This window comes from Simochromis diagramma, unplaced genomic scaffold, assembly GCF_900408965.1.
Source record: "Simochromis diagramma unplaced genomic scaffold, fSimDia1.1 OVJJ01000617.1, whole genome shotgun sequence".
NCBI classification, from domain to species: domain Eukaryota; kingdom Metazoa; phylum Chordata; class Actinopteri; order Cichliformes; family Cichlidae; genus Simochromis; species Simochromis diagramma.
In genome coordinates this window covers 1,224,741-1,248,898 of record NW_024386953.1, presented here as the reverse complement: position 1 = coordinate 1,248,898, position 24,158 = coordinate 1,224,741, and the positions used below count along the sequence as shown (strand labels likewise).

The 24,158-nt window shown below is 42.5% G+C and overlaps 2 protein-coding genes across 3 annotated transcripts; one reads left to right on the top strand and one right to left on the bottom strand.

The window, feature by feature from the left end:
- Positions 1-210: 210 nt before the first annotated feature.
- On the bottom strand, positions 211-7,215 carry nrbf2b (nuclear receptor binding factor 2b). Of its 2 annotated transcripts, none has more exons than XM_040038578.1 (4): positions 7,108-7,215; positions 5,515-5,599; positions 4,919-4,959; positions 211-3,528 (listed from the first exon to the last, which is right to left on the bottom strand). In XM_040038578.1, exons 1-4 carry the CDS (start codon positions 7,174-7,176, stop codon positions 2,827-2,829), a joined length of 897 nt encoding a protein of 298 aa, XP_039894512.1. In that variant the 5' UTR covers positions 7,177-7,215; the 3' UTR covers positions 211-2,826. The 2 variants fall into 2 exon arrangements, with proteins under 2 accessions (XP_039894512.1, XP_039894511.1); XM_040038577.1 differs by lacking the exon at positions 7,108-7,215 and adding an exon at positions 6,967-7,101.
- Positions 7,216-9,664: 2,449 nt separating this feature from the next.
- Positions 9,665-15,676, top strand: LOC120737735 (NHL repeat-containing protein 3-like). Its single transcript, XM_040038576.1, has 3 exons — positions 9,665-10,185; positions 12,295-12,497; positions 12,591-15,676. The coding sequence occupies exons 1-3, from the start codon at positions 9,897-9,899 to the stop codon at positions 13,188-13,190; spliced, it is 1,092 nt and encodes a 363-aa protein (XP_039894510.1). The 5' UTR covers positions 9,665-9,896; the 3' UTR covers positions 13,191-15,676.
- The last annotated feature ends 8,482 nt before the right edge of the window (positions 15,677-24,158 follow it).

Genomic DNA, 24,158 nt, shown 5'->3' with positions numbered 1-24,158 from the left:
CGGTTTTAGAGCTGCTGCTTTCAGTCAATGAGTCAAAAACTTGTCCAAAAACAAGACAACTTGTTGAAGCTTTTTCAGCCGCTGTGATTCTGATAGCTGACCATCTGGCAGGTTTGTCACGCTGCATTCATGCCCTGTGAGAATGATAAAGCAGCTTCTGTAAAGCTCATTTCAAAAACACATGAATAACATGAAGTCCAAATGGCACACTGAGACTGACAGTCAGTTAGCTTTATTCAAAAACAGAACATCATTTTGTACAACTGTTCACATCACCATTTAAAGGCCAGCTAAGCCAAACACGTGGCTTACAATGAATGAGTTTTGCATAGCTGGGAAATGCAGCAAAGTGTCCTGTGTGTAGCCACGTCTTCATCTTCATCATAGTAGATCCAGGAAGGAAATGCACTCTCTTAAGTGAATACACGAGTTTGTACAAGTGCCTCGAAATATGTGATAGTATGCATGCACATGCCGCATGCATTAGACTGCAAGCAACACAGTAAACAAGTTGCCTCGAGTCCTCTTTATTCTGTTGTGCCGACATAAACTATCAGCTTTGCTCGTAGACATGCTGGACTAAACGCTTGCTCAGCTCGGTTAAAGCTGCACCACAGCTTCATTTCAGAAGCCGGTGAGTGTCGGGACGTGAATGATCCATCAATAAGAATCTTTTAAAGGGATGGCTTTGTGATTAAGCTGGACTAGCCTCGCTGGATTTTCACTGACGGCCTATGATAATATAAACGTGCCCTGCCTGCAGTTTATGCTGCATTCTGCTCCTTCTGTTATCATGGATGTTTGTTATCAGATTTTATGATGTGGATCAAAATATCTTCAGTTATTTGAGGCATCCAAACAAAAAGAAATTCACAAAGTCACATCCTGGGATGACTGTGAGCCAAACATTTAAGAGAGCTTCAGATTACCGAAGGTGCTTCTTTTGGCTTCCCAGGTAATGTACAAACTGCCACATTTGGGCCTAAAAACGTGTAACTGACATAAATTGTAGTTCCTCCAACGGCCACTTGAAGCTCGCGCCAAGAGTGACTCTTTCCCCTTAGACTCATGTTACAATGCCCAGCTACCCACATTAGAAAGCATGTTCACTGGCCTCAAACAATAGTTTTACCCTGCCACAGCTATAAGGAGGGTGAGCAGCCTTTCATGCCTCTGCTATTTGGATACTGGTGAGGCTTAACTTTGGGGCTTGACACAGAGTCAGCCCGTCACCGTCTGCTCACCCCAGTCAAGATGAGTTTGAGCTGAGTGCTCTGCTGCCTTCATGCTCTTTGTGTGTTGGAAACCAGGCCTGCTGAGATGCACCCGTCCAAGAAGTTTCAGTGAGTGAAATTCAAGTATTTGACTGTATTCACATGTGGTCTACAGTAAACACAGCTGATGTTACCATTAGAGCACAGTGTAGTTTAATGTATGTGTGACCACCAGATGATATGGTACTGCAAACGCTCAGGACTAAACATTTCCATTAATGAATAATTACTTGGTTTCAAAACAGGAAATAAAATGCAGACTACAGTTTGTTAGCAGAGTCAACAAGACACGATGAATGACGTCAACATCATAAACAGTACAGACATGAAAATCCTGAGACACAACAACCCACAACTACACTTGTTTTTGAAGAACTATGTGAAGCATCTGATGGACTCTGCCCTTTGACCTTTGAAGAACACTGTCATTATTCACACGGCGTTTCTGTTGGGAACCTTAATGTATCAACTCTTCAGAATAGATCAGCACATCAACATATCTGCTCGCTGATGACACTGTGTGCGCGTCAGCCTTCATTCCTATTGATCCCCACTGACACCCATTGATAACCTGTGTGTCTCTACATTTCTGGTGGGGAATAAGAAGAACACCAGAAGGCTTGTTTGTTTTTTTTTAGCCTTCAAGTATCTGCTCAGAAAAACATCAATGAGTCTATTACAAGCTTTTCCCTAACACCAGTATGCTTTCTATAATTAATTTACACATGATCATGATCTGAATGCATCCGTGTGGATACAAAAGAATTTTAGGAGCAGTTCATCCAGACAATCGACACTCAGTCTTTACCTCTCATGTCACTTAAAATCCAGCTCAGGCCTGCGGTGCCGAACACCTGGAACAAAACGTCCAGGACGGAGTTCATCCGCAGGACCAGTTATTCTGAGAGCAGCTGAGTTTGCAGCCACAAAGTACACATACACAGAATTATGTCATAACTCTTGTAGGAAAGCTCTGTGTGTGTGTGTGTGTGTGTGTGTGTGTGTGTGTGTGTGTGTGTGTGTGTGTGTGTGTGTGTGTGTGTGTGTGTGTGTCCTTTCATAATAATGCACACACTTGCACATACCCCCGCTTCCACAACACCTTAAATAAAGTCTAAATCTGTGGGAAACACATCAGCTGATCTGCTGTTGGCAGAACTAAGCTGTCGCTGAATGCTGTATGAGATCTGGGTCATGTGATAACACAGTAGAAGTCTGAGACATAAGTGAAAGTTTTGGAAAAACCTTGAATCTTGACCGTATTCCTGTCCTGCTCTCAGTGTAAGTCATGCTGACATACAGCCTCGCTGCTGTTCTCACAGATTAGTGAACGTTTCCTTTATCTGTGGCTTGGACTGCCTTGCATCAGTGATAGTCGCGTTATGACTTCCTCCCTCTCTGATGTTCTCGTTTGTCGTCTGATTCCACCTGAGCAGAGGCCTCGTGGGTCGAGCCGGTAGCTTTCACTGTATAACATTTTGGCATCTGAACTCAAAGTCGTACTGGTTGAACCACATGTATGTGCGTGTATGTGTGTGTGTGATGTGTTTTATTACAGCTTATCCCTGTCTAGTAGCTCCTGCAGTTCATTCTGGATGTCCTCTGGCAGCTCCAGAGGAGGCAGGTCATCCAGACACAGGTCTTCCTGAGCTGGCATTTCCAACGGTGGCAGCTGAGGGATTGCGATCTCCTTTCCCTTCCTTTTACTCTCCCCTCCCTGTCCAACTCCGGTTCCCATAGGACCACCTGCTTGTGGGAGCACCCAGAGCTCGGAGCGCTCCACAAAGTCGGCTGCCTCAGAGTGCAGCCTCATGTTTTCCAGTCGTAGCCGCTCGTTCTCGGCTCTCAGCTGCTGGTTTTCGTTCGTCAGGCCGTCAACCAGGAGTCGCAAGTTCTCGATGGTCGTCTGTTGTTCTTCCAGGCGCGTTTTGTCATCTTTGGTGGTCTTAGATCCCGAACACACTGGAGTTAAAATCTGTGTTCCTCCAGTCTGCCGAGTCTGAAGCTGGTATAGTAAGGTGTCATACTCCCTCTCCCCGACGCTTCCAAGCTCTGCAGCTGAGGCGCCTGGAGAGGCACAGGGCCGGCTGCTGCCCGTGGACGAAGATTTTGAAAAGAACCCTGGCCCGGTAGCCTGCACTAGACCAAGTCGTGTCTTAACCGCCTCTCGCCGAGCTTCTCTCTTCCAGCGCTCTTGGATTAACCGTTGCTGTTTAATGTGACTGTCCCTCTGCAGCTCCATGGACAAACGAGCCTACAGCCAAAGAACAAACAATCACTCTCGTGATACAAGACATACACAAACAATCAGCTCTGAAACTCTGACGATCAGGCAGGTGGGTGAGTGACTTCTGACTTTCCTACGTTTAAGATTTGTCTGTTTTTAAGACTACTACAGATTACTACTTATTGAGATTTGCACAGAAACTGATTAACAGTAGTAGTGCTAATAAAAAAAATCCTCAGCATATCCAACCAAGAAGAGGCCACGGAGACCACATGTCAATGTAGTTTTTATTTACAGCAGACATGTGCAGGTCACCTCTGTCACTGCACCCCTGAATCTGCTCTGTGGTCCTGCTCTGCCCCTCTGACACCCTCATGTCTAATCCTGTCCGTCCTGGTCAGGCCTAATGAAAAGTCTTAGCATCTTCAACTCTTTGTTTGTGCTGCTGTCTCCAAACCATACATCACAGCAGTGTGATGTACAGTGTCTGCTGTTACACCCGTCTCATTCACACATGTATTCTGTCTCACGTCTACTGATTTTCATTGCTCTTCTTCAACTGTCAACATGACCACTGACCATCAGAGCTACTGATGTACTCCTACCTGAAACTCTAAACCGTCTGTCATTCCTGCTTTTACACCTCACCCACTGTCTCGCTGTCTTCCTGATGTTACATGTTCAACATTACATTAAGTTTATTTTCCCCTTAAATTTTTCTTTGATGATAAGATGGGCATTTTAGAGGAAGTGACCCTTAACTTCAGCTGCTGCTTTAAAAACAAAAACAAACTTGAGTTGTCATGGCTTCAGTTTTCCTCTGGGGTCTACGTCAGCGGTCCCCAACCTTTGGGCCACAGACCGGTTTAATGTCAGACAATATTTTCACTCATCGGCCTTTAAAGTGTCGCGGATAAATAGAACAAAATAAAATGACACGACCGAGACAAAAACTGGTATTTTGTAAATATAATAATAAACATGAATTCACTGTGTAATTGTGTAACTTTTTTAGCAGCGTCCTCCTGAAATGCGCCAACAACATTGAGAGTAACATCCTCCTCTCTGCCCCTTAATGCTCTCTGGTCGCTATGGTAACATGTAAATATTTCTTTCAAAATAAGACACAACTACAACACGGGAAAAGACCCGGGGAAACAGAGTTAACGATAAAAACCCTGAAAACCATAAATTTCACACCCGAGCCTCGACTCTCGCTGCCCGGTACCAAACGACTCACGGACCGGTCCGCGGCCCAGAGGTTGGGGACCGCTGGTCTAGATGATCTACAGCATGCTACAGGTGGTGTTAGAACTGTGTGTGAATCTTAATCAGCATGTTTACATGACAGAGAATATGTTTCACTCCATCACTGATCAAACACAGAGAGATAAAAAGATAAAACTGAGTGTCTCACCTGCTCACACACGGGTGCCTTCATTGCCTCAGTCAGAAAATCTGGTAGTGAGACAGTGTGTGTGTGTGTGTGTGTGTGTGTGTGTGTGTGTGTGTGTGTGTGTGTGTGAGAGAGAGAGAGAGGGAGAGAAGGAGAGAGAGATGAGACAGAATACACACCTAACACACACACAGTATATTGGATCAAACATACAGTTTAATGTATGGTCATCACAATAAGACAGGGACAGTATTTGTTGCGCTGGATTGGAGTGAAGTGGATGTAGTAAAAAACCCCAAACCCAACAACACCACCCTTCCTCAGACGCTTTCTTAGAAGATGTTACCATGGCTACAACGTAAAAGTATATAGGAAGTGAAATGCAGTTTGCTTATGTGAGGAGAGTCAGCACTGTAACGTTCTACTCGTTGTTTGGTTACTTCCTGATTCTGCATAAAAGCAGATCAAGTCCAGAAAGAGTCCAAAACACATTCAGTGAACGACCTCCGCTCTGCAGAGCACCTACAGAGGAGCAATGCACTACATGGCAGGACTGTAAGGAGAAAGACTGTGGTTGAAGAAGACTGTAAGGAGTGTGTGTGTGAAACTGAGACTACCTGCTGCTTTTCCATGGCAGGAGATGGCCTCTTCATACTTCCCAGCAGCTACCAAACGGTCGGCCTGTCTGCACTGCTGGTGAGCCTGAAGAACGTAAGACAGGGAATGCGATGTGTTACGAGAATGTTAAAGAGGTGGTGGAATGAAACCAGGGATAATATATGAAGCAAAGATACTAAACAGAGACTAGCTTCCCCTCTTTACTGTAAGAAAACTTCTTGTCATACGTGACAATGAACATTAATGCTATGAAAATGAGACTGATGATCCGATAGAATCTGAAGACTTTAAGTCTTTAGATCCGATAAATTGGATTTTACGTGATTTTTGTTTTTTGTTCTTGACATGTTACACTAGCTGGTAGTTCTACTGTAATCCTGGATGACCGAGTTTCAGAGCTGTAGCTAAGTTAGGAGGAAATATTAAGATCAAATGGAGAAGGGTTTCATGTGTCGCAGACATGCTCCTGATCAATCATCTAAAACCCTGACTGTGCATTGCTGACATGGGTGGCCTATGTGTCTGCTAAATGCTGACAAGTGGGCCAGAATCAGCATCCAGCTGACGTCAGAAGGTGCCGTTTTCATCTGGAATGCCTCCTCAACCAATTTATACTTGGAAAGTCGGAGAAGCCACAACAACCTTAAGTTAACAAACAAAGATCGTGACAATGAAGGTAAAGATCTTAATCTGTAATCCCACTATTGTATTTGTGACTCACTACATAAACCATACGAAGGAAACTGTCCAGGCTCTGTCCACTGCTTCAGTATCCTGATATATATCCTTTGTGTATATACAGCACCTACATCTCCTGATGATTTGTGCCCCACGAGTAAATTTGACCTGGGTGCACTTTATTTTATTTTTTAAACATCTTCTCTTTCACTTCTGCATCTCTATGGTGCGGTTAGCGTATATTGCTAACTATTGCATGATCCGCCATTGCTGTAAAAAACGAAACGGTCCGTTGGAGTGAATGGGGATGACGCGGCTCTGGTTCTGATTTCCGAGGTAACTGAAACGTTCCCATAAATTGGATTTCCAACTCAGAAAGTCGAAGTAGCTCCACCAATGAGTGTAAACAGCAATCCAACCGTATCGGTCTGTTCGGCCACGGTTGTGTATTTGTCACTGACTAAATAAACCATGCGCAGAGCGCTGGTTAGGCTCTGTTCGTGAACGTACTGCAGCGGTGTTTTATGAGGCACAAAAGCATTGCGCTATGTTGCTAGTGATGCCTGAATGGCTCTGCTAACGAGTAAAACAGATCCATATATTCTTGTTTTTCCCAACTTTACACCTTGAGAGTAACGCCAGTCTCTGCTCCAACATCTGACTTACGAAGCAAATGGGTCGCAGCACAACAGCAGCAACGCTAACAACAAAGCGGCTAGCCGCTAGCTCCTAGCTGCTGTAAAGATAGCCTCTTATTGCAACATCAAACTTACAAGGTTGAGCGGGCTGTCCACGACCTCCATGGAGTCGATCCTTCGACGGCTTACACTACATGAAACGCGCCTCTGTCCCTCACTGACTGTCATTCGCACTGAGATTCAAAAGCTCGAATAAAATAATTACAAGAAAATTACTGTAAAGGAAGCAAGAGTCGCCTCGCTGCACAGCCACAGCAGCGTCGTGACATCACAGCTAGCTTGCATCTTGATTGGTCAACTGTGGTGCTGGGTCGGCTTTCTTCTTCTTCTGTTGATTATTTTAAAGGCGTCGGTAAAGCATGCAGCAGCATCACCGCCTGCACTGGCGTGTGGACAGATTAGCAGAGGAAACGAGCTGTATTCTCAACCCTGTAGTTCAAAGATGCTCCTGTAATAATAACATAATCGGTGGTGCTTCCTCTAACATGTAAAGTTCTGATTACGATCCTTTCAATCACGCTACTAAATCTCTCCCCACCCGCACTTTTTGCATTTTTAACACTTTCTGTCATAATAGAGTAAAGACGGGGTGTTAATGGGTGGAGTGTATGGGTCAGTCCTATATGTCCTATTCTTACCTGAGAAATGATCTCCTGCTTTGGGTTCCTGCCCTGCATGCTGTTCAAAACTACTTACTACTTATTGGACTCTGTAGATGTATTTGTGTGTCCACTATCTCAATATTCATATCAAATCTTCTGCATATGATTATGAATTATATTTTTTTCCTTTGGTGCTAATTTCCTATAAACTGAATTCATTTTTGCCAACAAGTCCACCTTTATATTCCCTGAACACATACACAGGCAGATAAGCGCTTCTTTCCTCCCGTCTACTTCGACTTGAGAGAAGCAGAAACTGTCTGCCTTTTAATACTTGTGTCTAACTTTTTTTAACACCAGTTTAGCTTCTCATCAAACAAGCATGTAGAAATCTCACCACGTGCACCTGTAACCATGAATGTACTGATTTTTAGTATTTTTTTTAAAAAAAAGACATGATTTTTTTAACTGATAAAATAAATAAATATAGGATAAATCCTGACTTATTTGCACAGTCTTCTACTTCCTTTCCTGCAGGCTGCATTTTATTTCAGAGACATTCAATTTTTCTACCCAGTGCGCCCCATCTTTAGCATAACGCAATTTTCCTACATTTGTTCAGTCTTTTCAAAAACGTCATTATTCCTTATGTTAAATAATATACGACATATCATACGACAGTCGGCACCTATTTTTACTTCTTTTGTCCTACAAAACAGGAATTCTAATATCGACTTTTACAATTTGCTATTTACTGCTTGTTTTCTGAGTTGCAGAAGTCCCCACATTTGATGAGGAGCCTCTGTTATCATCAACTCTATGCTCCCTGATCTTAATGCCATGGATCTATAGCTTAACAGATTTGTTGGGTCTTTACCTGAATTGACTATTTACACTATAACTGCTTGGTTTGATTGAGGGGATTGGGATAGCTTGTGCCCTTTCCATTACTAATATACACAAAATCATGATCATTTATGAACTTTTTCAATCTCTTCATTCACATGAACGAGTTCTGCTACGACTCCCCACGTTTCCTCTGATGGGGACACCAACGTCATTCAGTATATCAGTTCTCGGTGTGTTGCTAGGATTATGATAATAGACCACACAATGACATGATATTGTCACACTATGTTTATCTGTCCATACCTTGATTACATTCATAATATTATACCATGTCCTATTCTGGGATAAGACATACCACATGTATGTCCTATTCTTCCCACGTTTCCACAGCCCCACCTTTCTAGTCTGTCTGTGACTCCTGATGGTTGTATACCAATATCTGACACAATCAAACTGTCATTTCAACCATATTTCTTGAATACATATTAAATTAGGCGTTTCTAACAATTTTAAAACAATTTTATAAAATTCTTGTCCATTGGCTTCAAGACTCATTGAATTCCACAGTAAAATACACGAAGAGCCATCAGACCTTGACAGAAAGTTAGTATTTCTGGAATTTAACATTCTTCTACTGTTTCACAGTGTAGTCCTTAGATAATAATCGTATTGTTTTTTCCTGTCTTAAACAGTAACAGCAAATACAGTAACACCCGGTTTCCTTGCAACAAACAGAGTCACAGTTTTGTGTGAGAGCTGCTCTTCCGAGCACATCCCACGGATCTGTTTACTGTGGAGGCCTTTTGAATGTTTTTCAATCTTCTGTTTCTTTTTGGTGAGTCCGCAGTGTGGCCTCAGTTTCCTGTTCTTAGCTGACAGTTGTGCCCCCCACTGTGGGGGCCCCACTGTGGTCTTCTGTTGCTGTAACACAGATATGTAAATAACGCAGAGTCATAAAGATACACGCAAAAGAGGTCATTTCTTTAACGCTGTCTGTAAATCCCGCTGACTACAGCTCATTCATTACACATAAAACCAGACAGGGAAACACAGGCATCACCGAGCATCCTCCTCCTCCTCCTGCTGCTGATTCAAGCGACCGGAAATAGAAATGTTTCTGTAAAAATAAAACCTCAACGATATTCATATGTTAGCTTGTTTATGCTACGTTATATATTAAATCTCATGGGTCTATTTTTTAAATTCATCTTTATTCAGTGGTTATTTCTGAACTCGAATGAATCTAGTTTTTCTTTTCTTTTTCTTAACGCGGTTTTATTGCGACATAATAAACAGAAATGCTTTGCGTGCTTCTGTCTCACGTGACAGCCTGTTTTGTTTTCGTTTAGTGCTGAAGAGGAAGTGTCTTTCTGTTTGGTCGGTGGGATTCAAATATATAAGACAATCACGAGCTTTTAACCGTATAATATCTTAGCAGGTATCGTACGAAGGTTCTGCTTGTTCCGTAGCCCGTGTAGCTAAGCCGACTTCCGCCTGTGCGTCCTGCGCGGACACGTACGCAGCATCCTGGCAGCTTTAAAACGAGAGTGTTAAATGAAGTACACGCCAACAGCAAAACCACTGATGCTGATGACAAAGACAAGTCATACGTGTTTGATAGTTTCCAGCATGGCCTCTTTGGTCCTGCTCATGATGGTGCTTTACGGGACCATGAGCAGCCAGCAGCCGGGCGGCTCGAGCCTCAGACACGACTACCAGCTGCTGGGCAGACCCCTGTACAAACTGGATCTGAGCTGGCCCAAGAACCCGGAGCTCTACACCGGAGACGTGTTTGGAGTGGCAGTCAACCAGTATGCTGGGGTGGTGTATGTGGCTCAGAGAGGTAATCACACTCTGTTGGTAAAGTACTTCAGAGTCAAACATCATACTGGGTCATAATGGTGACTGCGTCATCAGTGTGTCAGTGCAGATGAAGATGATCTTAATTGTTATCTGGTACGATAAGGTCGACATCTGGAAATTGCTTCATTACAGAAGTTAATTTAAACACAACAAATATAATAAAGGTAGTAAAAAAAGTGCTGCTGAGGTCAGATGAAGTAGCTCACTCTATCAGAGTGTAAGGGCACCAGGTGGCAGCAATGCTTTTATAGATGTTGCCAACGCAACCCAGTGTGGAGCAGGGCTGGACTGGGACACAAAATGGGCCCAGGCATTTTGAGTAGAGGCCCCCAGGTATTGTAGGAAAAGCCACAAAGCCTTTGAATGAAACACTGCAGTGACAGTGATGTACAGTCTTGTTGGTATATGTGTGATTTCTATACAGTTTACATCAGATGACCACGTTAGTTTAAAGATTCAGATAAATATTTATTAAAAGTGAGACATTTTAAATGAGAATAAGACAGAAAAGTATTTCTTTGTGCCCCCCTCTCCCTGTTAATGCTCTACATGCCCCCCTGGCAACACTTTGCTAGACCCGCCCCTGCACAGTTACCAGCTGTCAGCTGCTTAGAAAAGGATCCTGGTGTTATTAGTCTCTCAGAAACAGTTCATAACTTCAACTCATCCATGTCACCTAAAAGGTAAACCTGTTTCTCCATCACAGCTCTGATGATTCAGTAAGGACATCTCCTGGTTTCATCTTCATGTTTCCCTCTCACCACATATACAAACCGACATCATGACCAGCAGCTTTTACAGCTGTGGCTCCAGCAAACATCAGCTGATACTAGAAATTACTATTAAATAAATTCTAACAACAGCTGATCAAGCTTAAACGTGCTGCTGTTGTTTAGCGCGACATCTGCTGGTTTCCTCTTTCTGGCGCAAAGTGGGCGATAAACTAACGAGAGAGAAAAGCCGATCAGCTGATCACTGATCAGTTTCATGATTGAAGTAGCAACAGGAGAGAGAGGGGAGAGAACGAGAGGAGAAGAGGCAGCTGACAGTGTAAAGACAGAATAACTCCAGCTTTGTAGCTGAAGTCCGGGACGAATCAATACTATTTTCTTCTGTGTGTCTGTGATAAGACAAGGGGGCGGGTGCATCTGACCTCCTCGGCTGTAATTGGTCCATTTCAGAATTGATCATGGCACATTGGCCCATCAACCACCTTTCATTGTTTATGCCATTACAAAATAAACAAAAACCAAAAAAACATTGGCCCGTAAAAACGAAAAATCACCATCGGCCGACGGCTGGTCAGCTGTGGTGTGGAGGGACATCTAACTGTGTGTGGTATTTAGTACATGATACAGCGCAGTTTTGAATCTGTGAATGTATTATCAAGGTATCTGTAATCTGAGTAGATACACCGGACGAGCTGCCAGGCCGGAGGAAAAGAGGAAGACGTCAGAGGAGGTTCATTGGGTGAACGCGCAGAGTGCCAGCACGACAGAGGAAGGTGCTGGGAATAGGGTGAAATGGAGGCAGTGTGGTAACCTCCCCCTGAAAGAAGAAGATGATTTTAAAAAAGAAAAAAATCACTCAGAAAATTACAAAACGTCAGTACACACGAGGGGTTTGACACTGTGCTGCAGTTCTCTGTTTAACAAGTGCATCGGTTTGTGGACAAACAAATTCTGCAGTGTCACAGTTTTGTGGTCAGGAGTCAGTCGTGTAATAATCAGCAGTTATTTCTCTTCTCCTCCTTTAAATGAAACACATGTCAGCTCTCAGTCCATTTAACCCAGCATGTCAGCACATCTTTCAGCTTATTCCACACCGCTGCGACCTCTCCCTCTCTCACACATGCACAGCATCATACAGTTCACACGCAGATCTTGTTAGTAAGAGAGTCGCTGCATCAAACTGACTTGTAGAGCTCCTCATGGACAAACACCAGCTCACATCATTGACCTTTTACAGCCATACGTCCTCAGCAGGGACTAAAACTAAAGGACACCAAGCTTTGTTAAATGCTGGCTGCATGTGGAGTCTGATGCAGTGCAGCATATATGTCACTGTGCTTGCATTTACTTTCCTTTAGGTGACAACGCTCCGAAGGTGCTGGTGTTCACTACAGACGGAGATTACCTCATGTCCTGGAATACAACCACCCTGGAGAAGCCTCATGGAATATTTCTAGCAGATGCAGCTTCATCAAACCCCACCGTGTGGATCACAGATGTGGGGAACGGCCCGTATGGTCACTGCATCAAACGGTACACGCCATCAGGAAAGTTGCTACAGGTGATTTGGTGCTAAGTAAAGCTGTTTCTGAAGTATTTAGTGTGATTATAGGAATAGAAAACATCCTGTTGATTCTCGATTTGTTCGTCTCAGGTGCTTGGAACGCCAGGAAAAGCAGGTTCTGGACTGGACCCCCTGCAGTTTGATCAGCCCGCCGAGATATTTGTCCACGACTCTGGGGAAATTTATATTGTGGACGGTGATGGAGGGATGAACAACCGCCTCATTAAGCTGTCCAAAGAGCAGAAGGTGATGTGGATGCATGGAGAGAAAGGACAAGGCCTAGCTCAGTTCTACATCCCACACAGCGTGACCGTGGACACGGCCCAGAGGGTGTGGGTGGCTGACAGAGGAAACAAGAGGATCCAGGTTTTTAATTCTGTCACCGGGGAGTGGCTGGGGACGTGGGGGAGCTGCTTTACTGAAGATGCACCCTATTCTGTGCGCCTTACCCCAGACAAGAAGTACTTTGTTGTTGTCCAGCTCAACACCAATCAGATTTCACTGCTGGATGCGCCGCCTGTAGGGATGATTGGCCAGTGCAGAGTGGTCAGTGTGATCCAGTTGGCTGATGATGTGAAGCCCCACTTGGTAGACCTAGACCTGAAAACTGGGGCTCTGTATGTGGCTGAGATCGGAGCTCAACAAGCACAGAAGTTCACCCCCTTTAGTCTGGGTGAAAACTTCCTGTGACACAAGCTAAAACAGCCTGACTGATCATAAACGGTTTATGATCGAGCGTCAACAAACAGGATGTTTAATCCTTTTAATTAGCTGGCTTGAATCAAAAATCAAAAGGGGCTCTATCGTGTACTTTACAACTCTTTTTCTTTCTGGGACTCCACTACAGCAGCTTTGCATGATCACAGTAAGCCCACTGAGGCCCAAGTTTAATCCATGACAACCCCAACTTTAAACTCTAACCGGAGACAGTCCGAATATTTCTGTGGTTTAGAAAATGTCCTGCTGAGTATCAGGGAACAAACCACACACCAAAAACAAACTAACACGTTCTCTAGAATATAGGGCTAGACTTAGGGTCCAATCACTAATAGAGGGTTAAAGAAACTGCCCTTTACTTTAAAGTGAACTTTAAAACTGAAAAGTAGTACAATTTCACAGCCTTTTGCTCAGTGGAGTTAATTTTACCTCCTTAGTTGAAGCCTGTCCTCATTAAATGTGAATAAACAGTTTAGTCTTGTAGACATGCATGAAGAGGGGAGATGAAATGAGGTCTCCTTTAAGCAAAGACTGGTCTCAGATTCACTTCAGTTGAATTCAGTTGTATTTACATAGTGCCAATCTACAACAGCAGTTGCCTCAGAGTGTTTTATATTGTGATGTAAAAACGATATGACAGTAATAGACAGAAACCCCCTCTGAGCAGGCAGAACCAGGCCCCTCCGGCCCGGCGGCTGAAGGAGAAGAGAGCAAAGAGACACAAAGTAGAGCCAGAGTTAATCACTGATGATTAGATCCTGCATTACAAAAACATCTTGTTCTTCTGCTGCTGCATTAACTAGTTTCAGCTACTTTTCAGATTTTGTCTTTTGTCAAAATAAGATCATGGTGATTTGTTTTATCAGGCTGTTGTCGTCGGTCCTCGCTGTAGTCATGTGCCATTTGTAATGTTCTGATTTTGCACTGTTTCAGCAGATCAGAGCCTCTCTGAGATGTGTTCCTTCTTTGCTGCAGACACTTTAAGTTTGTGTGTTTTGCCTGAACCAGAATGTGGTTCAAGCAAAAGGCTGGAGCTGTTCTGATAATATCATCTGAGAATGTTGTTAATTCATGTATGATTGATTTGTGTTTTTTGACACAGCAGATGTAAATATTTTGCAGCATTTTCCTGAATCTGTACAGAGTATACACATTAAAATCCATCCTAATGCTGTCAGCACTCATCATTGAACACGAGCAGCCGTATGTACCGGTGCCATAAAGCTGTCTCCATCATGTGGTCAGGGCCTTTCCAGAGTCTAATCTGGCTTCTTTTCCTTGAGCACAACGAGTGGTTTGCATGTTGTTGGAAACAGGATTGTACATCTAGAATCAAGGTGTTTCCTAACTGTAGTTTCTGACTTGGCTAAATGTTGTGAAAGACTTTTCTCCACAGTCATTCACTTTGAGTTATTCTGTGCTTTGCACGGTAATAGTCACCCGCCACCACCATCACCGTGCAGTGCAAGAATCTGTGCTTTGCTCAGATGAGACATGCTTTAGTGTTTAGAGTAACGGGATTGTTGTATATATTCTCCCCTCATTAAAATTCATCGACCGCAGCTGTTTGTGCAGGCTTGTACACATCAGTGCAATGGAATACGATTTATGGGCAGTTTAACGTTTTGACTTTGTTTGTTTGGCTTCTTCCAGTAACAACTCAATGATACATTAGAACGTGACAGCAGTCAGGATGTGATCAGGAAAATCAGCCTAAAGTATGAAGCTTGATAATGCAGATCCATAACAAGGGTCTGGTTATGGGAAGAGCCTTATAACATACACTGCTGAGCAGCGGGGGAATGAGGAACAGGTGACTGCATAAGTCAGGTAACTACAGTCACATGGCTGACAAACAGGCAGAGCACGTTTACTGAACAGGGTCAGAAATCAGATTTAGTGCGTCTGAACCTTAGTCAGAATATCTCAGCCTCTACTGCTTTGGTTACTCGTAGATCACCTATGTTTCTTCCATAATTTCATTATAAATGTCAATCATTGTTTATATTCATTGTGTTTAAGAATCGTTGCCACTCACTGGTTTACGGCATTAATCTGTGATCCCATGAGGCACATTTTCAGACTTGTTGGAGACTGCTGTAATATGTAAACAGTCGGTCTGTGTAGTTTCAAAAGATCATTTTCCAATACTGAGTTCATCCAAACATGTATTACTGTCTGCTCTAAATGCAACTACAATTTAAATCCTTTACGTTCAATAATAGTCCGTATTTGGGAAATTGATTTGCAGAATATCAACACATCAAACAACACACAAAGGTGTCAGGTCACTTTAAGTAGCATCCAGTAAGGGTCCCTGTCTGTCTGTCTGTCTGAAGCGCTTTTATTTTGGTGGACTGTGTTTAGGTGCTACCAGTAGGTGGAGCTGTATCCACATAGTTTGTACGTCTCTCCTGCTTCTACAGCTGAACGCCAATAAAGAAATACAGCATGATGAATCTCTTTGTCCTTCATTAATGTTATTGATTCACTTTGAAAGGAAGTAACTAACTAACATATTCATGTCCACACTCTGGCCTGTAAACAACATTTTTCCTCTGACTGTGAATAACACACGAGAGTCTCTCAGTAACGAGGAAGCTGTCCTGGGGTCAGTTTAAGCACGTTTGCAAGGTTTTTTGTGTTGGGCCTGGAATCTGTTAGAAACAGGAATGGGTGTGTGACGCATTAAATGAACAGACACTGTTCAGCTGCAACAGCACATGTGATATCAAAGGAGAGGTAGAAGCATCTCGTGTAGGTCAAACTGAACAATGTTGATTTTATTAAAATGTGCTAACCTCAGCCTTAATGCTCATTTGGGCTTATTTCCCAACTGATTTCATCCTCAGTCAGTTATTAAAATTATTTGTAAGAGAAACTTTCAATGAAAATAACTGTTGGTTTCACCAACATAATGTCAACGTTGTTAAAAGTTTCAAAATATGATTGGGGACATAAAACACAGGGACATAAAGGTGCTGGGAATATTTGTAATTACATTCTGCAAACAGCAGCAAACCCGGGGCTGTTGGAGCCTCGGTGCTCAGTGTGCTCAACTAAAATACTTTCAAACAAACAAAGAACATGCCAAACAGTAAAAGTCCAAGTTCAGGCTGTTTAATTCTTTAAAAAGGTTAATTGAGGTTAGTGTTCAGAATAACAGCCTGACCTATAAGGAACAGTGTTCTCTGTACTGTTCTGCCCTCGCCAGTGTCTTAGAGGAACTCTGTAGGCGTCCATGCAAACAACAGAAAAATGTGAATTGACTAATGCCTCATTGAATAAAAAGAGAGAAGCGAGAGAGATTCAGGAAAAGAGCAGAGAAAGATGGGAGGACTCGGGGAAGAAAGGGGAACTATACCAAGATGTGTGTGAGAGGGAACGGGGTCACATGGATAGGAAGATGAAGGGGTACAGATGAATAAAATGCCACACAAAGCTTGGTAACACAGTGGGGTCATTGTTGCCCCGTTGTAGTGGCCTCTCAACACAGGAGCACTAATGAAAGAAGAGAAGACGGGTGAGGAGAGCGCAGAGAGATGTAGCAGCCCCGCGCTAGGAGCTGTGCACTGGGCACAGTGATGGTACCGCAGAGGAGACCCAGAGCGTCTCAGTAAGGTCAGGGTTCAGAAATTATGAGTCTCAATTCCTTTTGATTCACTTTGATCATTTCATCTTAATTTATTTAGATATTACATTTTCTACATGTATAGACAACGTCTTGTTCGCGGCACATTTTAAATAAAGACTGTGGCAGGCTGCAGACCCTGCCATCTGACCTATCCTCTCCCTCTGGAACAAACACAGCTCTTTGAAGGCAACTACAAAGCTCAGTCAAGCATCTCAGTCTCAGTAAATGCTCAAAATTTGTATAATTACCCTGCCAGGTAATTATACGAGCTATTGCATTCATTTCTTGATCTTTATGTAACTCAGCTGGCTTTCTTCAGGGTAATGTTAATATTTCATCCTGCTAGTCTATATGATCTGTCTGCTAGTTCAGTAGTTTGGACAATCGTCTCACAGCGCTAACTAGTAATCCTAGTGCTAGTAATGCTGTTGGTTTTATTAACTTAAACAACTACTAATTTGTTAGAATACATACAATTCTACAGTGTCATCAAGCTAGTTATAGAATACAAAGGATTGCATGCAGTAATTAATGTTGTGTTCAGTGGAACAATGAGCACAAACACAGGACACACAGGGAGGATTTTTATGGTTTATTATTGTTGTCTTTGTTGTTTTTCTTTTGAAAAACAAAACAAAAAGAAAACGTTCAACCCTGAAACTCTGAAATCTAGTAAAGTAAATAGAAACATGAAGTATAATATATAATTTTACATTACTGGCAGTATTTGAAATATGCATTTAATAAAATGAAAGAGAGTGTGTGGGATTTCTTCGATCCTCTGTGGACGAGTCTCGTTGCTGCTCTTGCCCCGTGACCACCGCGGCCTGACGAGTAAACACAACGCTCTCTGCTGCTGCTCCTCAGGTTTCTCGCTGCATTCTCACTCGGGGGAAGCTTCACGCCCCCTGCGAGTATCTTCCTGCGACAGGTACTTCTGCTTTTCCCGATCAGCGTGCAGCTGTCGGGGATGTGTGTGTCGTTCCTGTTGACTTCCATATAATATAAAGGAATGTGAGTGTAGGAGTTGTCCTATTCTGCACACCAGGATGGTCCCACCGACACACACTTTGTGCATCTGCGTCTGCATCACACTTTCCTTATCATGCACGTTTCTTTTTGCTTCGCATTCTCACTCTCATACAGCTTTTGTTCTCCTTGTTCTCCTCTTCTTTTATGGTTTCTGCCTCGTTGGCTGTTTTGCTGACAGGCTCCAGCTGGATGTCATGGCTCGGAGAGAGGCGGGATCCTGAGTGTGTAGGTTGGTCTTTAGAGGCCTTCTGTATGGGGAAAGCCCACACAGTTCACCCACACACCTTCCACACACACCCAGGAGGGATTCCACTCACCACAAAGGGCACTTCCCTGTTAGAGCTATTCATTTGTTAAACGTGTCATATTAAGGACTGAGCAGTCCCCCCTCCACCCTCTTTTTAAAAACCTGGTCAGGAAAATGAATAAAAAATGTTACCAAGTTAAAATCAAAGTGTTTAGTTTGATGTTTCAGTGACAGCAGTGGCACTCAGCTCTGCGGCTGCATCTTGTAACCAGGATCAAACACAACTTCATCAGAATCCTGCCAAACGCTTGTGTCTGAGTGTTAAATGACTATTATTAACTTAAAAACATCCAGATAATGATCATAAATGGTTCACATCTATTAGTAAACATTATTCTAACAGTAAAAACTAGTAACTAAACTTTTATATAATTTGCATTAATTATTATAAAGTTTTACAATTGATACAATATGAAGTTGCTCATGTCTTAATCTCGCAGAGGGTAGAAAGAACATTCATTTTTACTTTTTTAAAAATCTATTTTGTATATATGTGTGGTGTAATCATTTCTGATGGTGTGACAAATTATTTTCCGGTGCTGAAACGTGCGCTGGATGCATCAGGGCCATGCAGGACAGCTGTATGTGGGTTTTTCAGTTATAAATTTCTTTGTTTGTTTTTATCGTCTTGATTTGACAGATGTGACATGAATTTAAAATGGAAAGTAATGTACTTAAATGCCACATGTCTGCCTCACTCTTTGCCTAATGAAGACTTTGAGGAATTCAAACATGACCTGTTTTCACTCAGTTAAATATTAGACAGCTTCTATCTGCCCATTGTGCAGATAGAAATGTGTGCAAACCGTGTGCAGGGCAGGAACAGCTATATCACTAACACAGCTGCAGCTCTTTGCAAGCATCTGTACAGACAGCACACTAATGCAGCCTGCTAACAAAAGCAGTGATGAGTTTCTAGCAGTGTGAACTCCATTTCTACCTGTACATGTATCTGCAGTAGAATGTGGAGGTTGTATTGACACTGCATTGAATTCAGCACACTGTGTGATGCAGTGGGACGTTATTCATGTTATTACATACAAAAGTTGTCTGTGGTAAGCACTTTTCTGCTCTGCACGAGCACTCAAAGCGCTTTCATTCCCCCATCCACACATGCAGTTTATTAAACCTTCACACACATTTTATCGACGTCTCCAGTGACCAACTTGGGCTTCGGTATCTTGTTCTTGGACGCGTAGAACTGGAGCAGCAAAGGATCGAGCCACCTGCTCTACCTCCTGACACACAGCACGACGAGCTCCGATAAAGTCATCTTGAAAATGCAGATTATTTTTCCCATCACTTCACACCCACTCACTGACTTCTCGCTGTAGCAGAAAGCTAAAGGCATGCATGGACATTACTGCTGCTGTGTCGTCAGTCCTGTCATGTCCTGTCAAATACACAAAGACACGGGAAGATGGATGAGTTGTGGCATTGTACATGTGATGGCGCACTGATGGCGCTCTTTCTACACTTAAGGAGGTAAACAAATATCAGATCACTGCAGGCAGACATAATGCTGCTTCTTTAATCAGTCTTACACATTATTTTGGATCAACTGTGGGCAAAAATCCCTGGAAAATCACAGCACACGTCAGCTGAGCTCAGGAAGATCGTTTAAATGATTAAAAGCAGAACAAAAGTTAAACTGACAGAGTTTCTTTGACACAGAGAAATGAGATGTCTGAATTTACTTATGTAAAGCCTGAGAATAGCAGTCCTGAGGGGCTGGGGACAAAAGAAACAGCAGGGGGTAAAAGAGTACACTGGTGACTGTCTGGACACACACACACACACACACACACACACACACACACACACACACACACACACACACACACACACACACACACACAGTAAATACATTAAGTTTTTAGTGATCAACACTATCATCAGAGCTACAAAGAAACTAAATTCCAAAACTAAACAGAGCAATGAAATCCAGCTCTTGCTCAAGCCGACAGTAATAATACGACAGTCTACGTAACTGCAGACGTGAACTGTTCTCTGTAAATCATCGATATCTAAATATCATCAGAAATGGTATCTGGTTCTACACGATGGACAAATCACCTCCGAGAGAAGAAAGAAGGAGCAGTCGGGGCTGACAGATCGTATGGAGCTACCGGCCGTGCGGAGGCTGGGTGTACTGACTATCACCTTGGAGATGGATACCTGCAGTTTTATAGCGTAGCACCGGCACATTAAAAGAGTGCACGGCATGTGCGGAAAATGTGCTGTGTCGGTTTAGTTTATGAGACCCTTGACACATTTTTTTCAGCATGTATGTAAACCTCGTAATCATTCTTTCACCTGCAGAGAGCTTCCTGACCTTCATTACAGACAGCACGGTTCATGGCTTCTGTTTCACAGGTTTAGTACTAAAGGATTATCTTTGTATTACAGTATGATGCTGACTACTGGCAGCGAGGGGCTGTTTTTCAGAAAAGCTTTAATATTTAGGTGAGGAGGCAGAGGGTTTTTCACTTGTGCCTGGAAACTCAAAACAATTACCTGCTCATGATTACAGCCCAGCCTGTCAAAACTATTTTATTTTATTTATTATTTCCTGGTTCATAAAATTCTATTGATGCATAATGATATCTAAAGATCTAGCGATTTGGTCCGGTACCATAAAGTTATCATTTCATTAGTAATCATAATGGTCTCAACAGTTTTTGTAAAATTTCATATTTAACTTGAAAATAAATGATGACTTTAGTAAACAGATCAGACTTCAGTTAATTAAATAAACTACCAGGATTCTGTGAGGAGACAGGAGCCTGTCCGACCTGTCCTGGATGCTCTATATTGCCAGTATGTATGAAAGTGTCACGCTTTGGTTTTTGGCCAAAGTGATGGATTTGTGAACACAGAAACACCAGATTTTGATTTGTGTTTGTCAAATAGAATAAAACACTGATCCTGTTCAGATCTTCTGTCCACTCGGATTACCCAGTGATGAGCACACAAATGAAACAGGGGTACAGTATCGTTCCCCGGCAGAAACACTGCATCAGTTCCTGTCTGTGGTTGAACATTAACAGGCTGTGAATAGGACTGAATGTAGCTCCTGCTCTTCTGCTGCATCCTGAGGCCCTGCTGAGAGAGACAGGACACTGCTGGTGTCTCGACACCACTGAGCCCTTCAGCCACATCCGTCTTTGTTTGTCCGGACAGGACAAGACAGTGATGACAACATGTCAGCCATAATAGCCTGGTTTGTAGTTTTCTGCTATAGCAGGAACTCAGTCAGCGGCTGGCTGTGACAGAGGAAGCAGGGAGGCAGATGAGAAGCATTATGCTGAGCTTTTAAACTCGTTCCATCAAGATGCTTGTTGTCACAATTTGTTTTTCCACTGCTCTGCTCACGTTCCACCACCACATTTCAACTGGGCTGACTGGGCCATTGCACCTTGTTGCTTTTCTTTTCTTTAGACATTCTCTTGTAGATTTGTGTGCCTGGGATTTACATCCTATTACATGATGCCGTTTCAGCCACGCTGCAGCTGTCAGAGCCATGTCTTTATATTTTCCTCTTAAGTGCTTTGCAGAGGAGTTCATGATTGACTCAGCGACTGCATGGTGCCCAGGTGCTGCAAAACAAGTCCAAATCATCATCTGTGTGCACGGTATTGGTTTAAGGTGTTTCTGCTGACATGCTGTTTGGTTTCCTCCAAACATGCAGCCGTGCATCACGGACAAACTTTGGTGTGAGCTGTCCAAACAACATCGTTGCAGACGTTTTGTCCTTTGTTCAAATGCAACTTTGTGCTTTGTAGAGAGAAGTGGCAGGCCTTCCAAACACATCATACCTGTTCAGTCAGAACTTAAACATGTGGCATGCTAACTGAAGTCTGTTGAGTCTGAGACCTCTTGTGATTTTGCAGTTTCTCTGATCATTGCCGTCTGACCTTTGGATAGATTTACTGGAATGTCCACTCCTGGGAATTCTGAATGTTTTCCTTTACTGCTCATTGGAGAATAATGGACGTTAAAATGTTTAGAATCAGCCTCGTAGTCCCTCCCACATTGATGCGCCACACTGCAAAAACCTGTAATATTCTGGCAGATGGGCCACCAGAATTATACTGGAAATGTACCATCCCATAAAAATAAGGAATTTTCTCCATGATCTAAAAACAAAAAGTTTACGTAATAATGAATAATGTAAAAGTTAATACAAATAAATAGTAATATGATAAATAGTAAATGAAAATACCCTAGTTGTTTTTAACTGACATTAAATCTAATGTGTTTTAACATATTTTTTCTATATGAAATAAAATGTAGTTAGATGTGTAAAAACAATAAAATGACCTAATAACATGGTCAGCTGTTCTAATATAATTAATCAGTGCTGTTATTATTTTGGCTTTATTTTCTATTTTATGTGAAAATTCATTAAGTGTAATAATAATGTAATAATCTGATTCATTAAACCAAAGTCAGAACACTCACTATTATAATTACAATATAATGACAAACACAGAGCTTATCAAGTGCATCCTGATGGAGGGGCTTTATTTTGTGTGGTAATGCTATAACACTGCTGCAGCTGAGAGACTTTATCTTTTTATATAATGACATAATTTAGAGAACGATGAGATTCATTTTGCAATGACAAATCTGAAACGGTAAAGACGCACTTACTTTCTGTGCCTCAACTTTTAATTCTGTTAACAAATAGACAGAAACAGAAAACTTTAACCAGTTTGTTGTGAAAACAAACATGCTCTGATTTTAATGAGCCATAAATAACAGAGTTAAAATCAAAACTGCCAGTGATTAAATGAAGGGTTCCCTCACACAGAGCATGTTTCCCTGGTGCTTCAGACCTACAGATGTTTGGATACGTTTAAACAGCAGAGTTACGTTTCAGTCTTGGTGCGCTTGACAAAGTTTAGGTTCAATGTGAAACGGTTCACAGGAAGTCTATCAGGATGGCACGTTCAGAGGTGCAGTTTGCAAGAAGGTTTTCTGTGTCTCCAAGCACAGTTTCAGCAGTGTGGTAGATACATGAGGAAGGCAGGACAGGACTGTAGGAGGGACAGAGCACAAAATGACTCGAGAAACCGAACAAACACACACAGCTATAAAAGGTCATGTTTGTTTTTTGTCTGAAATAACATTTACTGTATGATATGTATATGCTGTATATACCTGTTTTATAAAGTATGTAGAAAAAGTCCAGCCATGCAATGTTAGAATAATAGGAAACAACTCACTGCACACAGAAAAAGTTGGAAAAGAAATATTTGTTTCTGTAATACAAAGTGTTCGTCTGTCAGGTGCCGCCCAGGCCGCCTCTTAGCGTCGCTCTTGCTTTTCTTCAGTGTTCCTGCCGATCTCCATCTGAGGAACGCAGAAAAAGAGCGTAGAGCTCGAGGGCACACGACACGATCGGATTATTCTCACAACTGAGTTTGAACAGGTGCAACAACACTAAGTGGTCATGGATGGGTTGCATTTTGAAGGCAAGTGAACAAAATGTGCTAAATGATGCAATTTGTGTTCAGAGATTTGCAAAACTGTGATTTAGAATATTTGACCAATGGTACAGTGCTTAGAGTTCAGCAGCTGGAAGTGATGTTGTAGGTAAGTCATGAAAAAGTTATGTGTAATAATGAGAAATCACATGGGGGGGAAATACTGAACACGGTTATTTAAATGTATTTAATACTTGTCAGTTTGAAGAGGCCTCCTGTACGGTGAAACTGTGAGACTGGCAGGTAGAATCCAAACACAGGACTCCACAAACACAAGGTGAAACAGTTTTATTGCTGATCTCTCACAAGGAAAACCGGCGAGGAAAAAAACCAAACGATCATTCTTCACAGGAAACACTCACAAGGAAGGACACAGCCACCAGGGAAGACTGAGACCACAGATATACAAAGAGAATAATGAGGGAACAGACCACAGATGCAAACACAGCCAACACTAACTGAAGACTAAAGAGACA

Excerpts from the sequence above, each read along its gene's own strand:
- nrbf2b (XM_040038577.1), bottom strand. The coding sequence starts at position 7,059 with ATGACAGTCAGTGAGGGACAGAGGCGCGTTTCATGTAGTGTAAGCCGT. Across the intron at positions 4,960-5,514 it reads CTGCCATGGAAAAGCAGCAG|ATTTTCTGACTGAGGCAATG; the intron begins GTAGTCTCAGTT and ends TCTCACTACCAG. Across the intron at positions 3,529-4,918 it reads AGGCACCCGTGTGTGAGCAG|GCTCGTTTGTCCATGGAGCT; the intron begins GTGAGACACTCA and ends CTTTGGCTGTAG.
- LOC120737735 (XM_040038576.1), top strand. The coding sequence starts at position 9,897 with ATGAAGTACACGCCAACAGCAAAACCACTGATGCTGATGACAAAGACA. Across the intron at positions 10,186-12,294 it reads GGTGTATGTGGCTCAGAGAG|GTGACAACGCTCCGAAGGTG; the intron begins GTAATCACACTC and ends ACTTTCCTTTAG. Across the intron at positions 12,498-12,590 it reads CATCAGGAAAGTTGCTACAG|GTGCTTGGAACGCCAGGAAA; the intron begins GTGATTTGGTGC and ends TGTTCGTCTCAG.